We start from the raw sequence: 17,991 nt of genomic DNA on the forward strand, positions 1-17,991 counted from the left end.
CTGTATAATAAGAGGTTTAAAGATTTCATTTTCAAAAGTGTTTTATCAAGGTCTTACGATATATTACATGGCACTGTATCATATAATAGTTATGCCATAAGAAATAATAGCTAAATCAATATTTCTCAAATTTGAATAAAATTATTTATATTTAAACTTCTCATAGAAAAAAATGAATTAACTATATAATACTAAAACAATAGTCTTACAAAGAATTCAGCATAGACTTACTTTCAACACTTTCATCTTTAACAATAAGATCTGCCATTTTGACCATCTTATATTTATCCAAAACAAAATTAGGGTCTGCTGATGTAAGTTGTTGATATAAATATTTGGCTTCTTCTAATTTATTATTACTCAAATATAAATCAATTAAAAATACAAGTGATCCTGTTGGTATGTTAAATCCTTCTGCATCCAATTTCTATCATTGATTAAATGAAAAAATTAATTTTAATTAAGACTATAAAAGATATGAGTAAATATTTTTACTATACTTCTTTTAAGGCAATAGCTTTTTCCAAATTTTTATTTTTACAGTACAAATTAAACAACTGTCTTTTAGCACCATTTTTTGTTTCACCACTTGACTCTCCTTTTTTAATAATATTTTCTAATGTTTTTTCATCCTAAAAATTTGAATTTGATTAATTTAAAACAATATTTTTAATTTTTATTAATTAATATATAAAACTTAGTTATACAAATATTATAACTTTACCCATGAAAGTATTTATTTAAAAAATCCTGAGGTCTTAATCAAAATTATTCACAGACATTAACATCTATAAATAATTGAACCAAAATCTTAATTTTTAAATTTAATTCAAAAATTAAATAGAAGGCTAGGTTTGTTGAAGAATTATCATTTATTAAAACAATTATAAATCTCAAGTTTTAATTTGATTCTTTAATTTTTAAGACAATTATTAGCAATTAAAAATGTATAAGTTCTCTAAATATGTAATAAAATAATTATTTTTAAACTTTAAATAAATTATTTTTGATTAAACGTTTAAATAGTAAAGTTATGGTTTGGTTCAATCTTAAATAAAATGAGTCATTCATAATTTGGAAAAATCCATAAGTTTGAAACTTACATAATGATTAAATAAATTTATAAATATATATAGAAATTCACTACAAGTCAAAAAGTTTTAAGCATTTTAGTCAAGTAAAATTAAATAGTTGAACAGAAATTTAAATTATTTTCATAAGTATTCATACTATTTTACCCTATTATTTATTATTTTTCAAACTGAAACTGGTCTTGATAATTTTTTTTGTTTTAAATAAAATATTATTATAAAAGATGTAAATTCAAAACTATTTTTCTTAAAGTGAAACTAAAACATCTTACTTAATATGGCCTTGACTACTTTTTAATCTTTTTACTAGACTTACCACGTTTGCCAATGTATATCCACCAGGTTTAACATCAAGCTCAACTTTACGAGTTAAAGATGAATCAGTTAAATTTTCCAATAAGTTAGAAATTTCAAACGTGAGCTTGCTTTGTAAATGTTGTTGAATCTGTTCTGCAGAACGAGAACTTAAACCCAAACCTTTTTCATATAATGCCTGCATTTAATTAAACATGATAAAATATTGTCATCATTCTAGTCAAATAGTCACATGAAATATACCTCCAGTAATTCTTGAGTAATTTGTGTAGCCCCTGAGCTTTTCTGTAGTTTATTCACTATATTACTAACTACCTGACCAATAAATTCTTTCATTTCAATTATTTGTTCCTCAGTATCAGAACTTGGAACAAATTTATCATTTGAATATTTTGCTGATTCTGGTGAAGTAACTAATGACAAACGTGAGAAGCCATTACATATTTGTTGAAGTATCACAACTAAGGATTTTATATCATTTCCAGACAAAAATGCATTAACTAATGGCTGACGGATTATATTTGGTAAGTAGAAAGCTCTGTGGGTAGCAGCTAAAATTATACACAAATATATAAATATATTATTTTGCAATACATTAAGAAAAAATTATTACCTATATCAGCTGCTTGGCGAATTTCATTATTTGATAATAAGTATAGAACTAAAGCATGAGTGCTAGTACCCGAAGGAATACCTACTAACTGTAAGTTACTTATGATTTGGACTCCACTTAGATTATTTTTAAATAATAAAGGTAAAACATAGTGCCTAAGGGTATCAATATTTGGAGATAAATTATAAGAATTTATCATTATTGATAACAAATCATTTAACCCTGAAATATAATAATAAATACTGAATACTTTAATTTATACTATGTCAATTATATATATTGATTAAATGTATATTTAATACATTAAAAAATGTAAAGGTTATTTAATAATATATTACCATTCAAATCATTTTGTTTGTTTTTAGATACTAATAAGGGCCAGAAATAATGTTGTCTCAATGATTGCTCTTTTTGCTTCATATATTCAAATAATCCTAACGCTATATTAACAGAACCATTCTTTAATGCCATTTCAGTAGCATACTCAAAAGCTCTTGGATTAGATCCTTCATCCACAAGTTTTTGACAAAAATTAATTATTTTGTTTACGGGCTAAAAATAATATTTAAAATAATTTTTTTTATCATAAATACTGAAATAATTAATAACTTACACAGTTGATTTTAGTTAAATGTGCAATAAAAAATCGTCCAATTGATGGTGATCCTTCAATGTTAGTAGGTTTTTTCATTGACTCAAATACTTTAATAGCACATTCAATTTCACCAGCTGTAATTAACTTATATATACAGTTTATAGCATCTTGATTATAACCTGTTGTTTTATGCATTTGATTCAAAATCTAAAAAAAAAATTTATATTAAATCCTTGTATATTAATAATATTATACTGCTGACCACCATAATATACCTCATCTATTTTATCTCTGTGACCATTTACAGCCAATGAATGTACAATATCAAAATAATCATTATGTGTCAAATAAACATCATGATTTTTACAACTACTTAAAATCTCATGAACTTTTTCAATATCTCCTTTTTTAGCAAAGCCAGATGCTAATAATGAATATGTTTCAGAAGATGGCTCAAGTTTGGATTCTTTCATAATGTTGAGTACATCTTGTGCACTATCCATGTCCCTATAAAATAAATCAATATTTTTAAGGTCTTTTATATAGAACATATTATAACATAATATGTAAACCTGATAGCATAATCATCTTTTTATTCTGAAAACTATCATTAAACTTAAGATGTAATAAATAATTATGTACCCATTTTGTGAATGTCCCAAAACCAATGCATTAAATACTACTTGATTAATTGGAAGTTGTTTATCACGCATGTATTCTAGTATGCGACTTGCACCTTCAATATCACCTTTTTTACAAAAAGCAGTTACTAAATGTTGATAAGTAACACGATTTGGTACTATTCCTTTGCTATTTAAGTCTTCTATAAAATCTGTAGGTGAAAACTGATAATCGTTTTCCAAATATACTTTTAATAATGTATTGTAGTGACTTATATCCATTGGAACATCTGAAATATCATATAGAATATTTAAATATATGATTATTAACTTGGCTGCATTTAAGGAGGTACTAAAAAAAAACTATCCAACTATGTGAATTATAAAGTTGAAAACTTTTGTTTTTTTTCTGCTCATTCAAATTAAAAAGGTCATTGGGGGTAGTAGAATTTATTATCTTAAGCAGAATAATTCCTAAAAGTGTCTCTGGCTACTATTTGATAAATCAAACATACCTAAATTATTCAATGTTGTCCATATTTTTTGCACTAACTTTGTTCGATTTTCAGGTAATTCATCTGGTAATAAAGTTCCACAGCATCTTATAATAAGTAATGACTGAGAAGATGTTGCTGATTCTATGAGAAAAAATGTTAAATTTACACAAATTTTAGTAAATTTAGAAAAATTATAAACCTACTGTTTTCTTCTATTTCTTTAAGAATGCTTTCTAGTTCACGTTTAGATATACGACCAAATTTACGGACATCTTCATCAAGTTTTTTTATTTGTTTATCAACATTTTTCACGGAAGTCGAATGATGAATTGTAGATGAGAAAAATGATCTACTTAAAAGTAAATTACACAGTTTCAATCTACCAATTTATTAGTTAAATATAATAAACTATCAATTAATTACCGGCTTGGAAGTAAGTTGTTATTGTAATGAGTAGTAATTCCAGTGAATTTTTCATTTTGTGGTTTTTGAGACCCATTAGAATTATTAGAGGATGTAATTAAAGTGTTACTAATCCGATGGCGACTTAAAACAAAAGCGGTACGTATTTGCTTGGAGCATTGCATTAAGATAGACATGATTTACCAAGAAGCAAAATATCAATGTTCCGAATAATGTTTATAAAAAACAGTAAAACTTAAAAATATAAATTACTTTAAAGGTAACTAAGTTAGTTACAAAAGCTACAGCAATATTTTTCCGAGTAGGGCGCTCAGTAAAATTAATTTATATAACCTTAAAAATTCAATAGGATTAAAGACATGAAAAATTAATGAAATACCATGGTATATAAACCGATTAACTTTATCATTTTGAAATGTAATCAACCGGTTAACGTTAAGGATAACTGTTATCACTAAGGTAAATAATAGCTGAAAATACAGTTTTAATGATTTCACATGAAGTTTGTATTAATACTTATTAAGAGCTTGTATTAATAAAATAAAATATTAAATCAATTTTTTTTTTTCTGATTAAATAAAATGACCTAGTTTTTTTTTTATGAATATTATTGTTAGCTATAGATAATGTGTTATATGTGTACAAATTTTGTTGGTTTTAATGTATGTAAAATAACCTATCTATTAAACTCTTACTAACGTTTACTATGGTAATTTACTTAAGAATCATATTGAAGTTAATTATTATTTTATTGTATATATTTCTTGTTTTTTAAACATTTAAATTTAAATTTTTGTTTTAAGACTACAAAAAAAAATAAAGGTGGCATTGGAGCAAATGTTCGATTCCAGCCATCTGATCACAGACAATCAAGAAAATCACAAGCTGAATTTGATTCATCTTCTAATCGTCGTCCCTTAATTCCAGCTGTTTTAACTGCATCTCTTATAGCTATTATTTGTTCATTATGTTACCGAGGTTACTTAGACACTCATTATGCGGTAAATTCTCCATTTCGAGGACCAAAAGTATGCACATTTTTCGTTTTTCAACATATAATCAAGGTTTATTTATAATCAATATATTTGTAGGTTACAAAAAAAGATTCAGATCCAGTGCTATGGGGAACCTTTAGACCTGGTCAATATTTAGGCCTTAGAACCAAAGAACCTAAAGATTTAGGATCTGTGAATGCAGGATTAATGTGGTATAACAGTGATGAATTGTTGAGTAAAGGTCCTAATGTAATTCGATACGATTGTGAAAATAGAGGTGACATAAAATATGGATATATTGAACATGATACTTGTAATTATGGTTTACAAGTTATAGAAGAATTAAATGAAATTTCTGGTGAAGTCAAATTTAGAATAAATACAACATTTCTAAGACCCGATCATAATAATAAAAAAGACTGGACAGTAAGAGTTAATTATGAAAAAAAAAAATTTAATAATGTAAGAGTAATTTTTAAGTGAAATCTATTAACATTTATTCATTATTTATTCATGGTATTTATATATATATATAGGATGCTATATCATTTATATGGTATACTATAATTGATCCAGGAGATGAAAATGCAAAATCACTAAGTACTGATGATTACGAATTACAATTAAAAAAACTATTATCAGGACATGTTTTAGCTAAAATAAATGGTCGAACTCCTAGTTTAGGAGATTTTAAAATGTCTGTCATATTTGATAATGAAAACATAAATGATTTAAAATCTTCCATTCATCTAAGCGTTGGTCGAACACAATGTAATTCTATGGCTGATTTAAAAAAATGTCTTATACAAGGCTTAATGGCAGTTGAAAATCAAAAATATAATCAAGTACATCAGGTAGTATTAACTGAAAAAAATGAATCAAATGATATGAAGAATTTGGTGGCTATTCAAATAACGTTATATTCTCAAACTGGTAGTTTTGATATTGTTTATCAACAAAATCACAACTTAAATCCATTTTTAACTGGAAAGAAATTTACAGAAATAGCTTCATTGTATAGTATGAAATTTTATGAAAAATTTAATCGTGTTTTTAAATTGGAAAATTATCCTCAAGAGTATATTCTATTTGCTCGTTCAACATTTAGTCAAATGGCTGGTAGTATTGGTTATTTTTATGGTAACAGTTTAGTCAAAGATGAAGAATTGTCTAAATCAAATGATGATTCTGCAATTCTACGTTATTGGAAATCACCATTATTAACATCTGTTCCTAGTAGATCTCAGTTTCCTCGGGGGTTTTTGTGGGATGATGGTTTCCATGGGTTATTGTTATCTAAATGGAGTACAGATTTAGAGCTAGATATAGTTAGTCATTGGCTTGATACAATGAATTGTCGTGGTTGGATACCAAGAGAACAGGTATAAATAAAATGAAATTGCTTGTTATTCAAATAAAAGTACTGATGTGTATGTTATTATTTCATTTTTAGATATTAGGATCTGAAGCAAGAGCAAGAGTGCCTAGTGAGTTCATTGTACAAAGCTCAACAGCTGCAAATCCACCAGCTCTTCTTTTAACAATAGAGTCTATTTTGGATAAATTAGAAGATAGAGGTCGATTTAGAGAAGAAAATTATCTAAAACACAGAGAAGTATTGAATAGAATGTGGCCACGGTTACGTGCATGGTATTCTTATTTTAATGACACTCAAGGAGCTCATAAGTATTCAAATAATGAATTTTTAGGTTATAAATGGTATGGGCGTGATACAAATTCACCATATGAATTAAATCCAAAAACTTTAACAAGTGGTATGGATGATTACCCTAGATCATCAAACCCAGAAAATTCTAAATTTTCAAATGATAAAAAATTAAAATTTCTAGAATTTGAAAGACATTTAGATTTGTTTTGTTGGATGTCACGTGCAACACGTATAATGTACAGATTAGGAACATATTTAAATTTAGAAAATAAAGAAGATCTAGAAGCCATTGAAAACTATAGAGAATTTTACCAAATATTAGTTTCTAATTTAGATCGTTTACATTGGGCTGACAGTAGTTCAATTTATGCAGACTATGGGTTACACACTGATAAAGTCGAATTAAGACGGACACAAACAAAACATGGAACCTTTGAATTTAAGAGATTTGTATTAGAGGAACCTAAATGGATGTATGTAGATAAACACCCTGGCTATAACAGCTTATTTCCACTATTAATGAGAATTGTTCCATCAAAGAAAAAACTAAATGCAATTTTAGATCTAATTGAAAGTGATTTACTAACAGAGAGTTGTGGTTTAAGATCATTAAGTAAAAGATCTAACATGTATAACAAATACAATACAGAACATGACCCACCATATTGGAGGGGCCAAGTTTGGATTAATATTAATTTCTTAACACTTGGCTCTCTTAATTATTACATGGGAGAAAATAGTAATATTTTTGATTTAGATGATTCCATTGATATAGATAAAGAAACACGTTTAAGATGTCGTGAATTATACAATAAGTTAAAGAATGATGTAGTAAATTGTATTTTCCAAGAATGGAAACGGACAGGCTATGTGTGGGAAAGGTATAGTGATAATTTAGAAGAAGTTTGGGAAGTAAATAAAGAGAATAATGGAAAGCAAAAACGTAAATTAGTTCACAAAGGTATTGGAACTAGACCTTTTACTGGATGGTCAGCAACCGTTGTACTTATGATGGCTGAACTTTATTAAATTCAGTTACTTCATTAACAGAATGTTATTTTTTTGTATTACTATTTTAATCAGAAATAAATTCTATTTAATACATTTTATTGCCCTAAAATATTATTGTATTTACCTTGATCCATCATAGTATTGGTAGTTAGATGTAAATATATATTATAAATTTTAAGTTTTATGTCTACATATTAAATTTTTTCAATATAACTCAGTTTAAAGTGGTTTATTAAATTTCTTTTACTTCTTAATCATTTTTTTTTTTTTTTTTGGTTAAAATAGGTTTTAATGGTCGGTGGTGCTAAGAAAGGCTGAAAATTGACTTTAAAACGGAATAGAAATAAAATTATTTTTGATAACAAAAATTTTTTTTATTTGTTTTTTAGTTAATTAAATTTTAGTTTTGACTGTACTACTTTATCTTTAAAACTAGTTGTTATTAAAAAAAAATAATAATTAGTTAGAGAATCACATAAAGAAATTACAATGAACTTCACTAGTGCAATTATAGAGTCTTGATTTGTAGTTCTTTAATTTATGAGTATAATATATGAATAAATACTTAGTAATTTATAGTTTTAATTATTGTAATTAAACTTGTAGAATTGTGACATACTTGGGACAAGTATAGATGATATTTAACAGTCATTAAAATCGCTTCAATGCAAATCTTTTGTATTTAATGTTTAAAAGGAATTATTAAATAATTCCAAAAGCGACAAAAAATCCTCTTTTCTTATTTGTATCCTGACTACAAGTTTTATGATTTATACATAAATAAACACTATAGTAATTACATTTAATATGATATTAATATTCAATAATTTAATATTGTAAATTTTACCTAGAAATTGTAAAAANCTACAAGTTTTATGATTTATACATAAACACTATAGTAATTACATTTAATATGATATTAATATTCAATAATTTAATATTGTAAATTTTACCTAGAAATTGTAAAAAGTTATAAAGTAGTTATTTAGTTTGTTACTTCTATGGCAAACGTCTACAAAAATTTAAAGTCTTGTTGCAAAACAGAAAATAATCTACAAGGAATTTTCATCAGTGACAAAATTATACTTTTTTTGTACCAATTTTCGTGCTGATTTCAAATATGCAATTAGATTTTTTCTATCACCTCTAATTTTTAAGATTATTACTAATTAGTAAAAAACAAATATTTACATATAAAAATAAAATCTAGGTTAAAATGAAATTCAACATCACATTAGAGAACAAAATCAAGACTAGGCTCGCAATATTTCTGAATATTATTATATTATAGAATACTGTAAGATATAACTACAGAATAAAATTCTAAATATTTCAGTTGTAGTAGCTTTTTAAGCACCATGATTTACAAAGAAATGATTACTAATATTAAGATTATTTACTTAGATAATAATGTAAAACGGTTATGACAAATTTTATATAATATTTTATGTCTAACTTTTGGAAACCTTTAGATATATTGTAGATAATTCATCGGGACTAATCATTGACCAATTTTTTATTTTAATTCGTCTAATATCAAAATAGTTATCAGTACCAAAATAACAACACGAAAGACAGTGTTTTTTACATAGAAATTTTTTGTTCAATTTAAACGGCTACTTGCTCATAAAAGATTAAGTGACAAATTTTATTTTTAACTTATAGTACATAACATATGATTGAAAGTTGGAGTATATCCGAGACATTATCAAAAGTTAAATTGAAAATTAAAATTGTGTACAAAAGTTTCTATTTTGAATATTCCCCTGTGAAGGTAAAGAAACAGATTAAAAAAAAATTATACTTAACAAAAGAGAATTACTTTAAGTATTTATATCTAAAAAAAATTTTTTGATTCATTCATTTTTAAAAAAAGTGCATTGTAAAGTACACTATGCATTTAAACTTGTCGATTTATATTGGTGTTTTTAACGGTGACGATGCGTCATGAGAGACAATAAAAATGGAGTGTCTTCTTCCACTTATTTCAAGCCACTTATGTCAACACCATTATTCACAAAATTATTTTGCAAAAATTTGTTTTAAATGTGACGAAAAAAATATTTTACTTGGACACATCCAAAATACAAGCGTGCGTACAGAGGCAGCAAAAATTGTTTTTTTAATTTATGAAAACTAAATTGGACCGTTTTCAATTCATATTAAATAGAATTTATTGCAATTTATTTAGAATTTGAAGGAGGATTATCATGAAATAGGTATATACAGGTGATTCATTAAGGATAAGACACTCGTTTACTCAGTAACTATTGAAAATTTAAAATTTTTGGTAAGGAATATATTGTTTGATTCAAAAAACACTACAATAATATGTAGTAAAAACATGATATTTTTCATCCCTTCAAGGTTAAAAAAACATTAACTTGAGTTTTTTTAAATGAGAACACATAATTTGAATTTAATAAAATGTTTGAGTTTTTAATTTAATAATAAATGGCATTTGAATTTTTAATATAACTTTATTTGTTTATTAGATATAAACATTTAAAGTTTCAAATTTTTGAGTTAATATACATATATAATACACAAGAGATTACAAATACAGGTAGCTAATTGGTTTTTTATGACATCGATATTAGCAGGTACACAGCATTGTTATTATCAATGGTAGTAAGGCACATTGTTATGAGTTAATAAATACACTACTGACAATACAGAACGTATATCTATTGATAGTCATAATTGATAATAAACAATCCGTGACTGTGACAGCAATGTCATAAAAAAACAATTAGCTACCTGTATAAAAATACATTCCTAGTGTATTATACATGTATATTAACAAAAAAATTTTAAACTTTAAATGTTTATATCTAATAAACGAATTAAGTTACATATATATATGATTCCTCTCTCCTCGTAACATGACCAAACCATCTTAGTCTATATTTTCTCATCTTATACACGATGACGTTACACCTATACTCCCTTTTATATGTTCGTTCCTTATCCTATCTTCTCTAGTCACTCCACTCATCCATCTAAGCATTCACATCTCTGCTACATTCATTCTTTGCTCTACTTTCTTGTCAACCACAAAAACTTGTGAACCATACTTCATAGCTGGTCTCGCTGCAGTCCTATAAAACTTACCTTTCAACCTCATTGGAATTCTTTTATCGCATAACACACCAGACGCATTTCTCCACTTCAACTACTCGCACTTAATTCTGTGTATATAAGACTATATATATATACTGCTTGTAATGTTTACGGATGTATCTATGTTTGTAGTAATGATATGATGGTTCCAAACTCGTTGCAGAGTCCATCTTCAGAGCGATAGTTACAGGCTCGTGGTTTTAACTAAACTGTGGGTTTTTATATCAGTTGATAACTGATAACATCGATGTTGTTTATCTGTTGTATGTCAGTTTGTTGTTTACATCCGGTTTTTGTTGTTGTTTACGGAATTCTTGGCTTTAGCTCTTCTATGCCGTAAACAATAACAAAAACCGGATGTAAACAACAAACTGACATATACAGGTATAAACTATCGGTTTGGCGAAAACGAAAAACTGACCTTATTCATATTTGGCGGTAACGATAAACCCAACCCACCGCAAATATATCACTGACTAAACGAAATTTGTGGTATATTTACTATCCACAATGTTCAGTAAGTCAAGAAACAGGTCAATTGTTAAATCCATGAGAACAATAGAAACCCGTTTCCTTACTTACTTAACACTTATACAGACTACATATGGTTTGAATATATGTTGGTCATCTTCGCGACATCTTTTGATATGCATTGTTCAAATATCGCTTATTTTTTCCCGCTCGTCGTCAAACAAATACGATATTGGTAACTGGTTAATTAATAACATTTTGTGCATTATTCTTGTTTTTCATTTTAGTGGGCTATACTTGTTTATTAGTGAGAATAAACAGCTCTACGTCAATTTTCAGTCTTGAAATATTGTGTCATATACATTTATTCCGTGTCAGTTTTACAAGGCACCCCTAAAAATATATGTTTATAAGCAGTAAATAAATATATAACATTCAGGGCTATGAATTATATGCTTTTATACATTTTGAAGGGTTCTAAGCTTCTGCAGCTTCAGATTGTATAGTAACGTAGTAATATTTTTTATTTTCTGAGAGGAATTAACCCATGTAATCACATCCAAAACTGAGACATCGGGAAATCACTAATCAGTTTTCAAATCAATGTACTGACTAATGGTGTGTTCAAATTAACTTAACAATATGTTTAAATGTATATAATTCACAGCTCTGATAATATTAATAAATAAAATAAAAAACTTAGTTTATAAATAGTCGGCGTGACTATTTATAAACACCAACGTTTTTAAACTACGAACTTTTATATATATATATATATATATATATATACATATAATAAATATTTCCAGTAATATTTCAAGCAATTTATATGTAACAACAGTTTTATACATTTATTAAGTTCACAATATTGAAAACAATTATTTATATTTTTAATTTTTAAATTAAAAGTTTTTGCAGTGCATAACCAATTAAATTATAATATATATATATATATATATAATCTCAAATAAAATGTCAAAAAAAATTTTAAACTAAATAATAAAATTATTTAGTTTTATTTATGTATTAAAATAAATAAAATAGAACAAACATTTTTGCTAAAGAATGAACAAAAAAGAATAACTTTAATACAGTAAAGTAGTGCTTGAATAATTTGTATTAATGATTGACTAAGCGGACATAATAAACAACTTACATTTTATAAATGCAATATATTTACAATACTAATAGGCAATAAATAAGTAATAGAAAAATAGCGCGACCGGACGGTCTATTAATAGAAAACATTTTAGTATATTTGAGCGACAAATTTAAACAACTGTTTTCAGCAGACGGAACAAATATTTTCCAAACGGCAACAAATTCAAGTTATAAATGAGTTAATAGGAAAACTGGCAACGTGTGGAATTCATAAGGTTTAAGAATTATTTCAATGATCTGTCCCTTTTAATTATTCAGACTTAAGACAGCAACGTTGCAATTTGCTTATAAACTTATTTCTAACCCACGGGACGCAAAACACAACTGAGTTTGGGCACCGAGATACGTTCTCCCATGCAGTGTAATCATTATACTACACATTATTGACACTTCAATTTTGTTCATCCGATTATTTTAATAAGTCGCTCTTATTACTTCGCTCTATTGACTTCAGTATTCATTTCCTCAAATTAGAGAAATTTAATGGTCAATGATATTTTTTTGTAATATTTCACGTAATTTTTAATCAACAGTTTTATATATTTATAAATTTCACAACCTAAAAAATTTTTAATACTTAATTTTAAAAAGATTGGAGTGTATAAACAATTTTAAACAGCCCTCTGCAAATTTAAAGTGCTTAGACAATAGGCTCCCATAAATAATTAGAAGCGCATTTTAATAGTAATAAGCAAAACCTACAAAATTTCTAGGTTGAGTTTAATATTTAATATTATCAACATACGATCGAGTAATTGAGTGTATCGTAATACGATTATGTTAGCTAGGATGTGCTACTATAACTGATTGATTTTGAAAAATGCCTAATTTGTTATCTCACTCCGTCTTATCTATTTAAAAATTATTTAAAGGGGGCCAATCCTTTAATACAAATTTTTTTTTTATATATATTATTTGTACTTTTGGAGTGTTTTTGTAAAAGTAAATATTATTTAATTAAATAAACATTACAATAACAATATTATTTATTTTATGAAAATTAAAAATTTGTCAATAGATTTCAAGAAAACAAGTGTCTTATTCTTAATCGATAATAATGTATTTCATATAGTTGAGCAAATATAAAATTTGTATTTATTTGTCACAAAGTAAATAAAAAAATAAAATTGATTATACTTTATGAGTACTTAAGATATGTACACATGGAAATAATAAAATAATACATAAGAGTACTGAAGTTATAATAGTTCATTTGTGGCGGTTGCACTATGTCCGGCAGTTTTGTTCGGCTAATCTTGTATAAATATATATAGTCATTACCGAGTATAGGGTTCAAATAAGTTGTGCTATTATACCGGCCCATCTGTGTTCTACTATAATATCTTAAAAACGGCGACAAATTCATTGATTATTTTCAATTCGATGGACAGATATTTGAGAAATTATATGCTGAAGTCGGATCAAACCTATTAGTAAGAACGACAAATAAAAATAAAAGAAAAATCAATGAGCAAACTGGCAACGTGGTATTGTTAAGCGTAAAGAACTATTTTAACGCTCTCCCCTTTGTAATAACACAGACTTATGAAGCAACGTTGTCAGTTTGATGAGTAAGATTCTATCTTGCCATTCGGCCGCCAAGTCACGTTCTCTTATGCAATATATGATATTCATTGTACTACACATTATTAACACTTAAATTTTACTCATCCGATTATTTGAATTTATCGCTCTTACTACTTGCCTTGATTGACTACTGTATTCATTTTGTCAAATATCTTTCCATCGAATTAATTAAATAATCGATGAATTTGTTGCCAATTAGATATGTAAATTTTAATTTAGTGCTCTAATATATTAATGACAATTTTTTTCATTAGACGTTTTACAACCGCGCATTTCCATCTGACTGAGTATTAAAATACTAATAATTTTCGAAGTACTGGTCCAATTGTAATTATCGACCAGTCATTATTTAAATTAAAATATTTTCTATTTTTTAAGTAAGTTAAAAATGTATGTTGCCATCAAAAAAAATAAAGTGTACCCTTATAAGTGATAAAGGACGAACTAAAAAGTATTTAACCATTTATAAATTGAGAGATAAATAGTACTCAACAAAGCCAAAAAAATATTTCTAAAATTATAACTTAGGAGAAATTTAGTGGTCAATGATAAATCAATCACTTTATAAAGCTAATTAAATTACATTTAAAAAATAATTTTAATAATATTTCATGCAATTGTTATGTAACAGTTTTATACATTTATTAAGTTTACAATTTTGTATATTTATATAATTACGTATATTCTTAAATTTTAAATTAAAAAATATTATAGTGCGTAACCGATTTAATTAATATAAATTACAACATATTTTTAGTTTTAAATAAAATGTAATAAGAAAATTTTGAACTTCTATATCAAATATAACTAACATTATTGCAAAAAAAAGAACAAAAAATAATAACTTTAATGTAATTAAAGTGATGCTTGAATAATTTGTACTTGTATTTGTATTTGTAATAAGAATTGTGAAACCCGTCATAATATACATTTTATAAATGTAATGTATTTTCAATACTAATGGGCGATAAAGAACGAATAGCAGAATGGTCTATTAATAATCAATTTAGTTTATGTGAGGGACAAATTCCAACAACCGTTTTCAGTAGATGCACAAAATATTTTTAAACGGCGATAAATTCATTGATTAATATCAATTCGATGGACAGACATTTAGGAAAATTAATACTGAAGTCAATCGAGCCACAAGTAATAAAAGCGATAAATAAGTAATCTGGCAACGTGGTGTTCATAAGCATTATGAACGTTTTTAACGCACTGTCCCTGCAGACTCTCAAAGCAACGTTGCCAGTTTGCTTAAGAACTTATTGTTATACTGCAGACTACGCAACTGAGTGACTATTGAACAAGACAGGATCATTCTATCTAACCATTTGCCCGTCAAATTGCGTTCTCTCATACATTGTGTTAACTGTACTATACCTTTATGATACTTTGTTCGGCCGGTTATTTGTGTTTGTCGCTCTTACTACTTGACTCGATTGACTTTAGTATTAATTTTTTAAAATAGCTGTCCATCGATTTAAAAATAATCAATGAATTTGTTGCCAATTTGTTATGTAGTTTTCAATTTATTGCTCTAGTGTATTAATGAATCAGGTGTGATAATTGTTATTATTTAACTTTATTTAACGACTACACACTTTCACTTGTCAGCTATAAAAACTTGCTAATTTTCGAATTACTAGTCTAAAAGTTGTTATGGACCGGTCATTTTCTTAATAAGATTATTTTCTTTTTTAAAAACTAGTTCAATATATTTTGTCATTAAAAAGAAATAAAGTTAAGAAAGGGATAGGGGTGAACCTAAAAAATATTTAATCACTACTAAAAAAAAAAAATTTTCAAGATTATTATTTTAGGATAAATTTAAAGGGCAATGATAAATCAATTAATCTGCTAATTCTAATATAATACCCTAAAGCTATTTAATAATATTATAGTAAAATTTTATACAAATTTTATTTAGAATTTTTATAAATTTATGAAGTTTGAAACTTTGTTCAAAATAATATTTTTTTAATTTAAATTTAAAAGTTAAACAACATTTATTGGAGTGTATGGCCGATTGTAAGCAGTTTCTGAAAATTAAAGTATACACGAGGCGTAGATAATTTATGGTAAAAGGGTGGAATAAAAACATAAACCTCCTTCCTAATATTTTTAATTTAATTTGATCTGTTACGAACAGATAATTTGTCCTTCACCAACATTAACAATTAACAACTATATTAGCACAAACGTCCCTACAGCTCAACTATGAGTGCGGATGTAAACAAACCGATTACACTTGAATTTCTTTAAAACATAAAGATAGTCGACATTCTACTAGGCTCGCGGCAACTTACCTTTATAGATCTGTTAACTTAACTCGTACAGTATTATTGTGATTACTAAAATAAATACTATTATTGTTTTACTTATTATTATTATTTCGGGTTGTGTACACTCGCCGTCGTCGTTCACCTAACTTGGATACCACTAACACCTCTAGAGATCCAGTCAGGTTATATTTTAAATAATATTAAATAAAAATAAATGCTTGTTATCGTTGTTAGTTGAAAGTCAATATTTATTTGGTCACGAAACCGCTAACTGCCTTTTTAGTGGTCTATAAATTATATAGGGCCAGCGTACTAGACTGTCATAACGCATTCACCCCACTCCACTCCTCGCTCATCACACGCCGGCAATACTATTCCTGTATAAATTTATTTTTGGTTATCGTACCCGTACACATGTGCGTGTCATCAATATTATATATATATAAACAAATTTTTATTTTGACTGACCATTAGTGATGGTAAACTGCTATTTTTTTTTTAACATCTGCTAATGCTATTGCTATTTTAAAATAGCAGTAAAAAGTAGCAGCTATTGCTATTTCGTAAAAACAGCTCGTAGCATAATGCTTATCATTAATTTTTAGTTATTAGCAGCTAATGTTTATAATTGATAGATTGATTGGGTTGGGTTGGGTTGGGTCAATTGTTTTAAACAATGGGAACATTATAAACATTAGTGAACACTTTGTATATTACTCTTTAGTCGGTAGAAAAAAACGAAACTAGGAGATTTAGGACCGTGTAAATAAAGACTACTAATCTAAACTTAAAATAATAACATATTATTGAAAACGTGTACATTTGATTATATTTAAGTAATACATTGGCACGTCCGGCAGTAACGGTCNTTGGCACGTCCGGTAGTAACGGTCAGACCCGTTCGGATTTTACAATGTTCACACAGATAGATAATAGCCGCCCGATAAAGATACACATAATTAACATAAGACCGATGATAAAGATTACAACAAAATTGTAATTTTATACTAATCAAAATAGAAATTACAATCGTTGAGAACGGCAATTTTTTNGTTTATGGCCTTGAGACTAGACTGTCATAACGCATTCACACGTTTTGTATTATAACAAACTAAGTGTTCCAAAAGAATACACAAAGGACACTTTCGTCATCTGGCGTTATAAAAACAAGCATAGATTAAATACACATAGATAGGCCACGACATTCAGACAATTGGCAACCGATTTTTTGTTAATTTATACATGTAAAGATAGCGCTATATATCCTCTCGGAAATATTAAATATTTAATAATAACTGTCTAGTTTGCTGATATTCAAGTAATAGTCACGATTATTGATGTACGGCTAACACCGTTAGCGCAAATTAAGATAAGAACCAGTTATTACTAAAAGGCGATTGCTATTTGATTTAAATGAAACTTTTAGTTTTAATTACAAATTCGATAAAACATGTGTTTTTTATTTTATTAATATTGATTTAAATTTGACTATTATTTATTTTTCTTAATTTTCTCTGTTGAAAATCTTAACTTAT

At 26.7% G+C, this 17,991-nt stretch overlaps 3 protein-coding genes across 20 annotated transcripts in view; 2 read left to right on the forward strand and 1 right to left on the reverse strand.

The window, feature by feature from the left end:
- LOC126906284 (leucine-rich PPR motif-containing protein, mitochondrial-like) overlaps nt 1-4,482 on the reverse strand; it is a 12,905-nt gene extending 8,423 nt beyond the window's left edge. The window contains exons 1-12 of one of the 8 annotated variants that reach the window (XM_050686744.1): nt 4,155-4,482; nt 3,935-4,080; nt 3,750-3,872; nt 3,257-3,524; nt 2,890-3,121; nt 2,633-2,821; nt 2,358-2,571; nt 2,020-2,241; nt 1,650-1,957; nt 1,408-1,584; nt 501-632; nt 232-427 (exon numbers count right to left, since the gene is read on the reverse strand). In XM_050686744.1, the coding sequence (XP_050542701.1) occupies nt 232-427; nt 501-632; nt 1,408-1,584; nt 1,650-1,957; nt 2,020-2,241; nt 2,358-2,571; nt 2,633-2,821; nt 2,890-3,121; nt 3,257-3,524; nt 3,750-3,872; nt 3,935-4,080; nt 4,155-4,330 (2,383 nt within the window). In that variant the 5' untranslated portion in view covers nt 4,331-4,482. Of the gene's footprint in view, nt 1-231; nt 428-500; nt 633-1,407; nt 1,585-1,649; nt 1,958-2,019; nt 2,242-2,357; nt 2,572-2,632; nt 2,822-2,889; nt 3,122-3,256; nt 3,525-3,749; nt 3,873-3,934; nt 4,084-4,154 lie in introns of all 8 variants that reach the window. The other 7 variants (XM_050686739.1, XM_050686738.1, XM_050686737.1 and 4 more) reach the window with 7 other exon arrangements.
- Nucleotides 4,483-4,624: 142 nt separating this feature from the next.
- LOC126906286 (uncharacterized) lies at nt 4,625-7,927 on the forward strand. 2 transcript variants are annotated; one of them, XM_050686745.1, is made up of 5 exons: nt 4,625-4,816; nt 4,958-5,182; nt 5,246-5,611; nt 5,686-6,531; nt 6,603-7,927. In XM_050686745.1, exons 1-5 carry the CDS (start codon nt 4,781-4,783, stop codon nt 7,845-7,847), a joined length of 2,718 nt encoding a protein of 905 aa, XP_050542702.1. In that variant the 5' UTR covers nt 4,625-4,780; the 3' UTR covers nt 7,848-7,927. The 2 variants fall into 2 exon arrangements, with proteins under 2 accessions (XP_050542702.1, XP_050542703.1); XM_050686746.1 differs by having other exon boundaries at nt 4,626-4,863.
- Nucleotides 7,928-16,140: 8,213 nt separating this feature from the next.
- The window catches only part of LOC126903656 (uncharacterized), an 18,650-nt gene continuing 16,799 nt past the window's right edge, over nt 16,141-17,991 (forward strand). For 4 of the 10 annotated variants that reach the window (XR_007703552.1, XM_050682012.1, XM_050682013.1 and 1 more), the window contains exon 1: nt 16,148-16,638. The gene's annotated coding sequence lies outside the window, so the exon portion shown is untranslated. Of the gene's footprint in view, nt 16,639-17,991 lie in introns of all 10 variants that reach the window. The other 6 variants (XR_007703558.1, XM_050682015.1, XR_007703554.1 and 3 more) reach the window with 4 other exon arrangements.

Source organism: Daktulosphaira vitifoliae, unplaced genomic scaffold (assembly GCF_025091365.1).
Source record: "Daktulosphaira vitifoliae isolate Bord-2020 unplaced genomic scaffold, ASM2509136v1 Scaffold_4, whole genome shotgun sequence".
Classification (NCBI taxonomy): domain Eukaryota; kingdom Metazoa; phylum Arthropoda; class Insecta; order Hemiptera; family Phylloxeridae; genus Daktulosphaira; species Daktulosphaira vitifoliae.

Excerpts from the sequence above, each read along its gene's own strand:
- LOC126906286 (XM_050686745.1), top strand. The coding sequence starts at position 4,781 with ATGTGTTATATGTGTACAAATTTTGTTGGTTTTAAT. Across the intron at positions 5,183-5,245 it reads CTCCATTTCGAGGACCAAAA|GTTACAAAAAAAGATTCAGA; the intron begins GTATGCACATTT and ends ATATATTTGTAG. Across the intron at positions 6,532-6,602 it reads GTTGGATACCAAGAGAACAG|ATATTAGGATCTGAAGCAAG; the intron begins GTATAAATAAAA and ends TTTCATTTTTAG.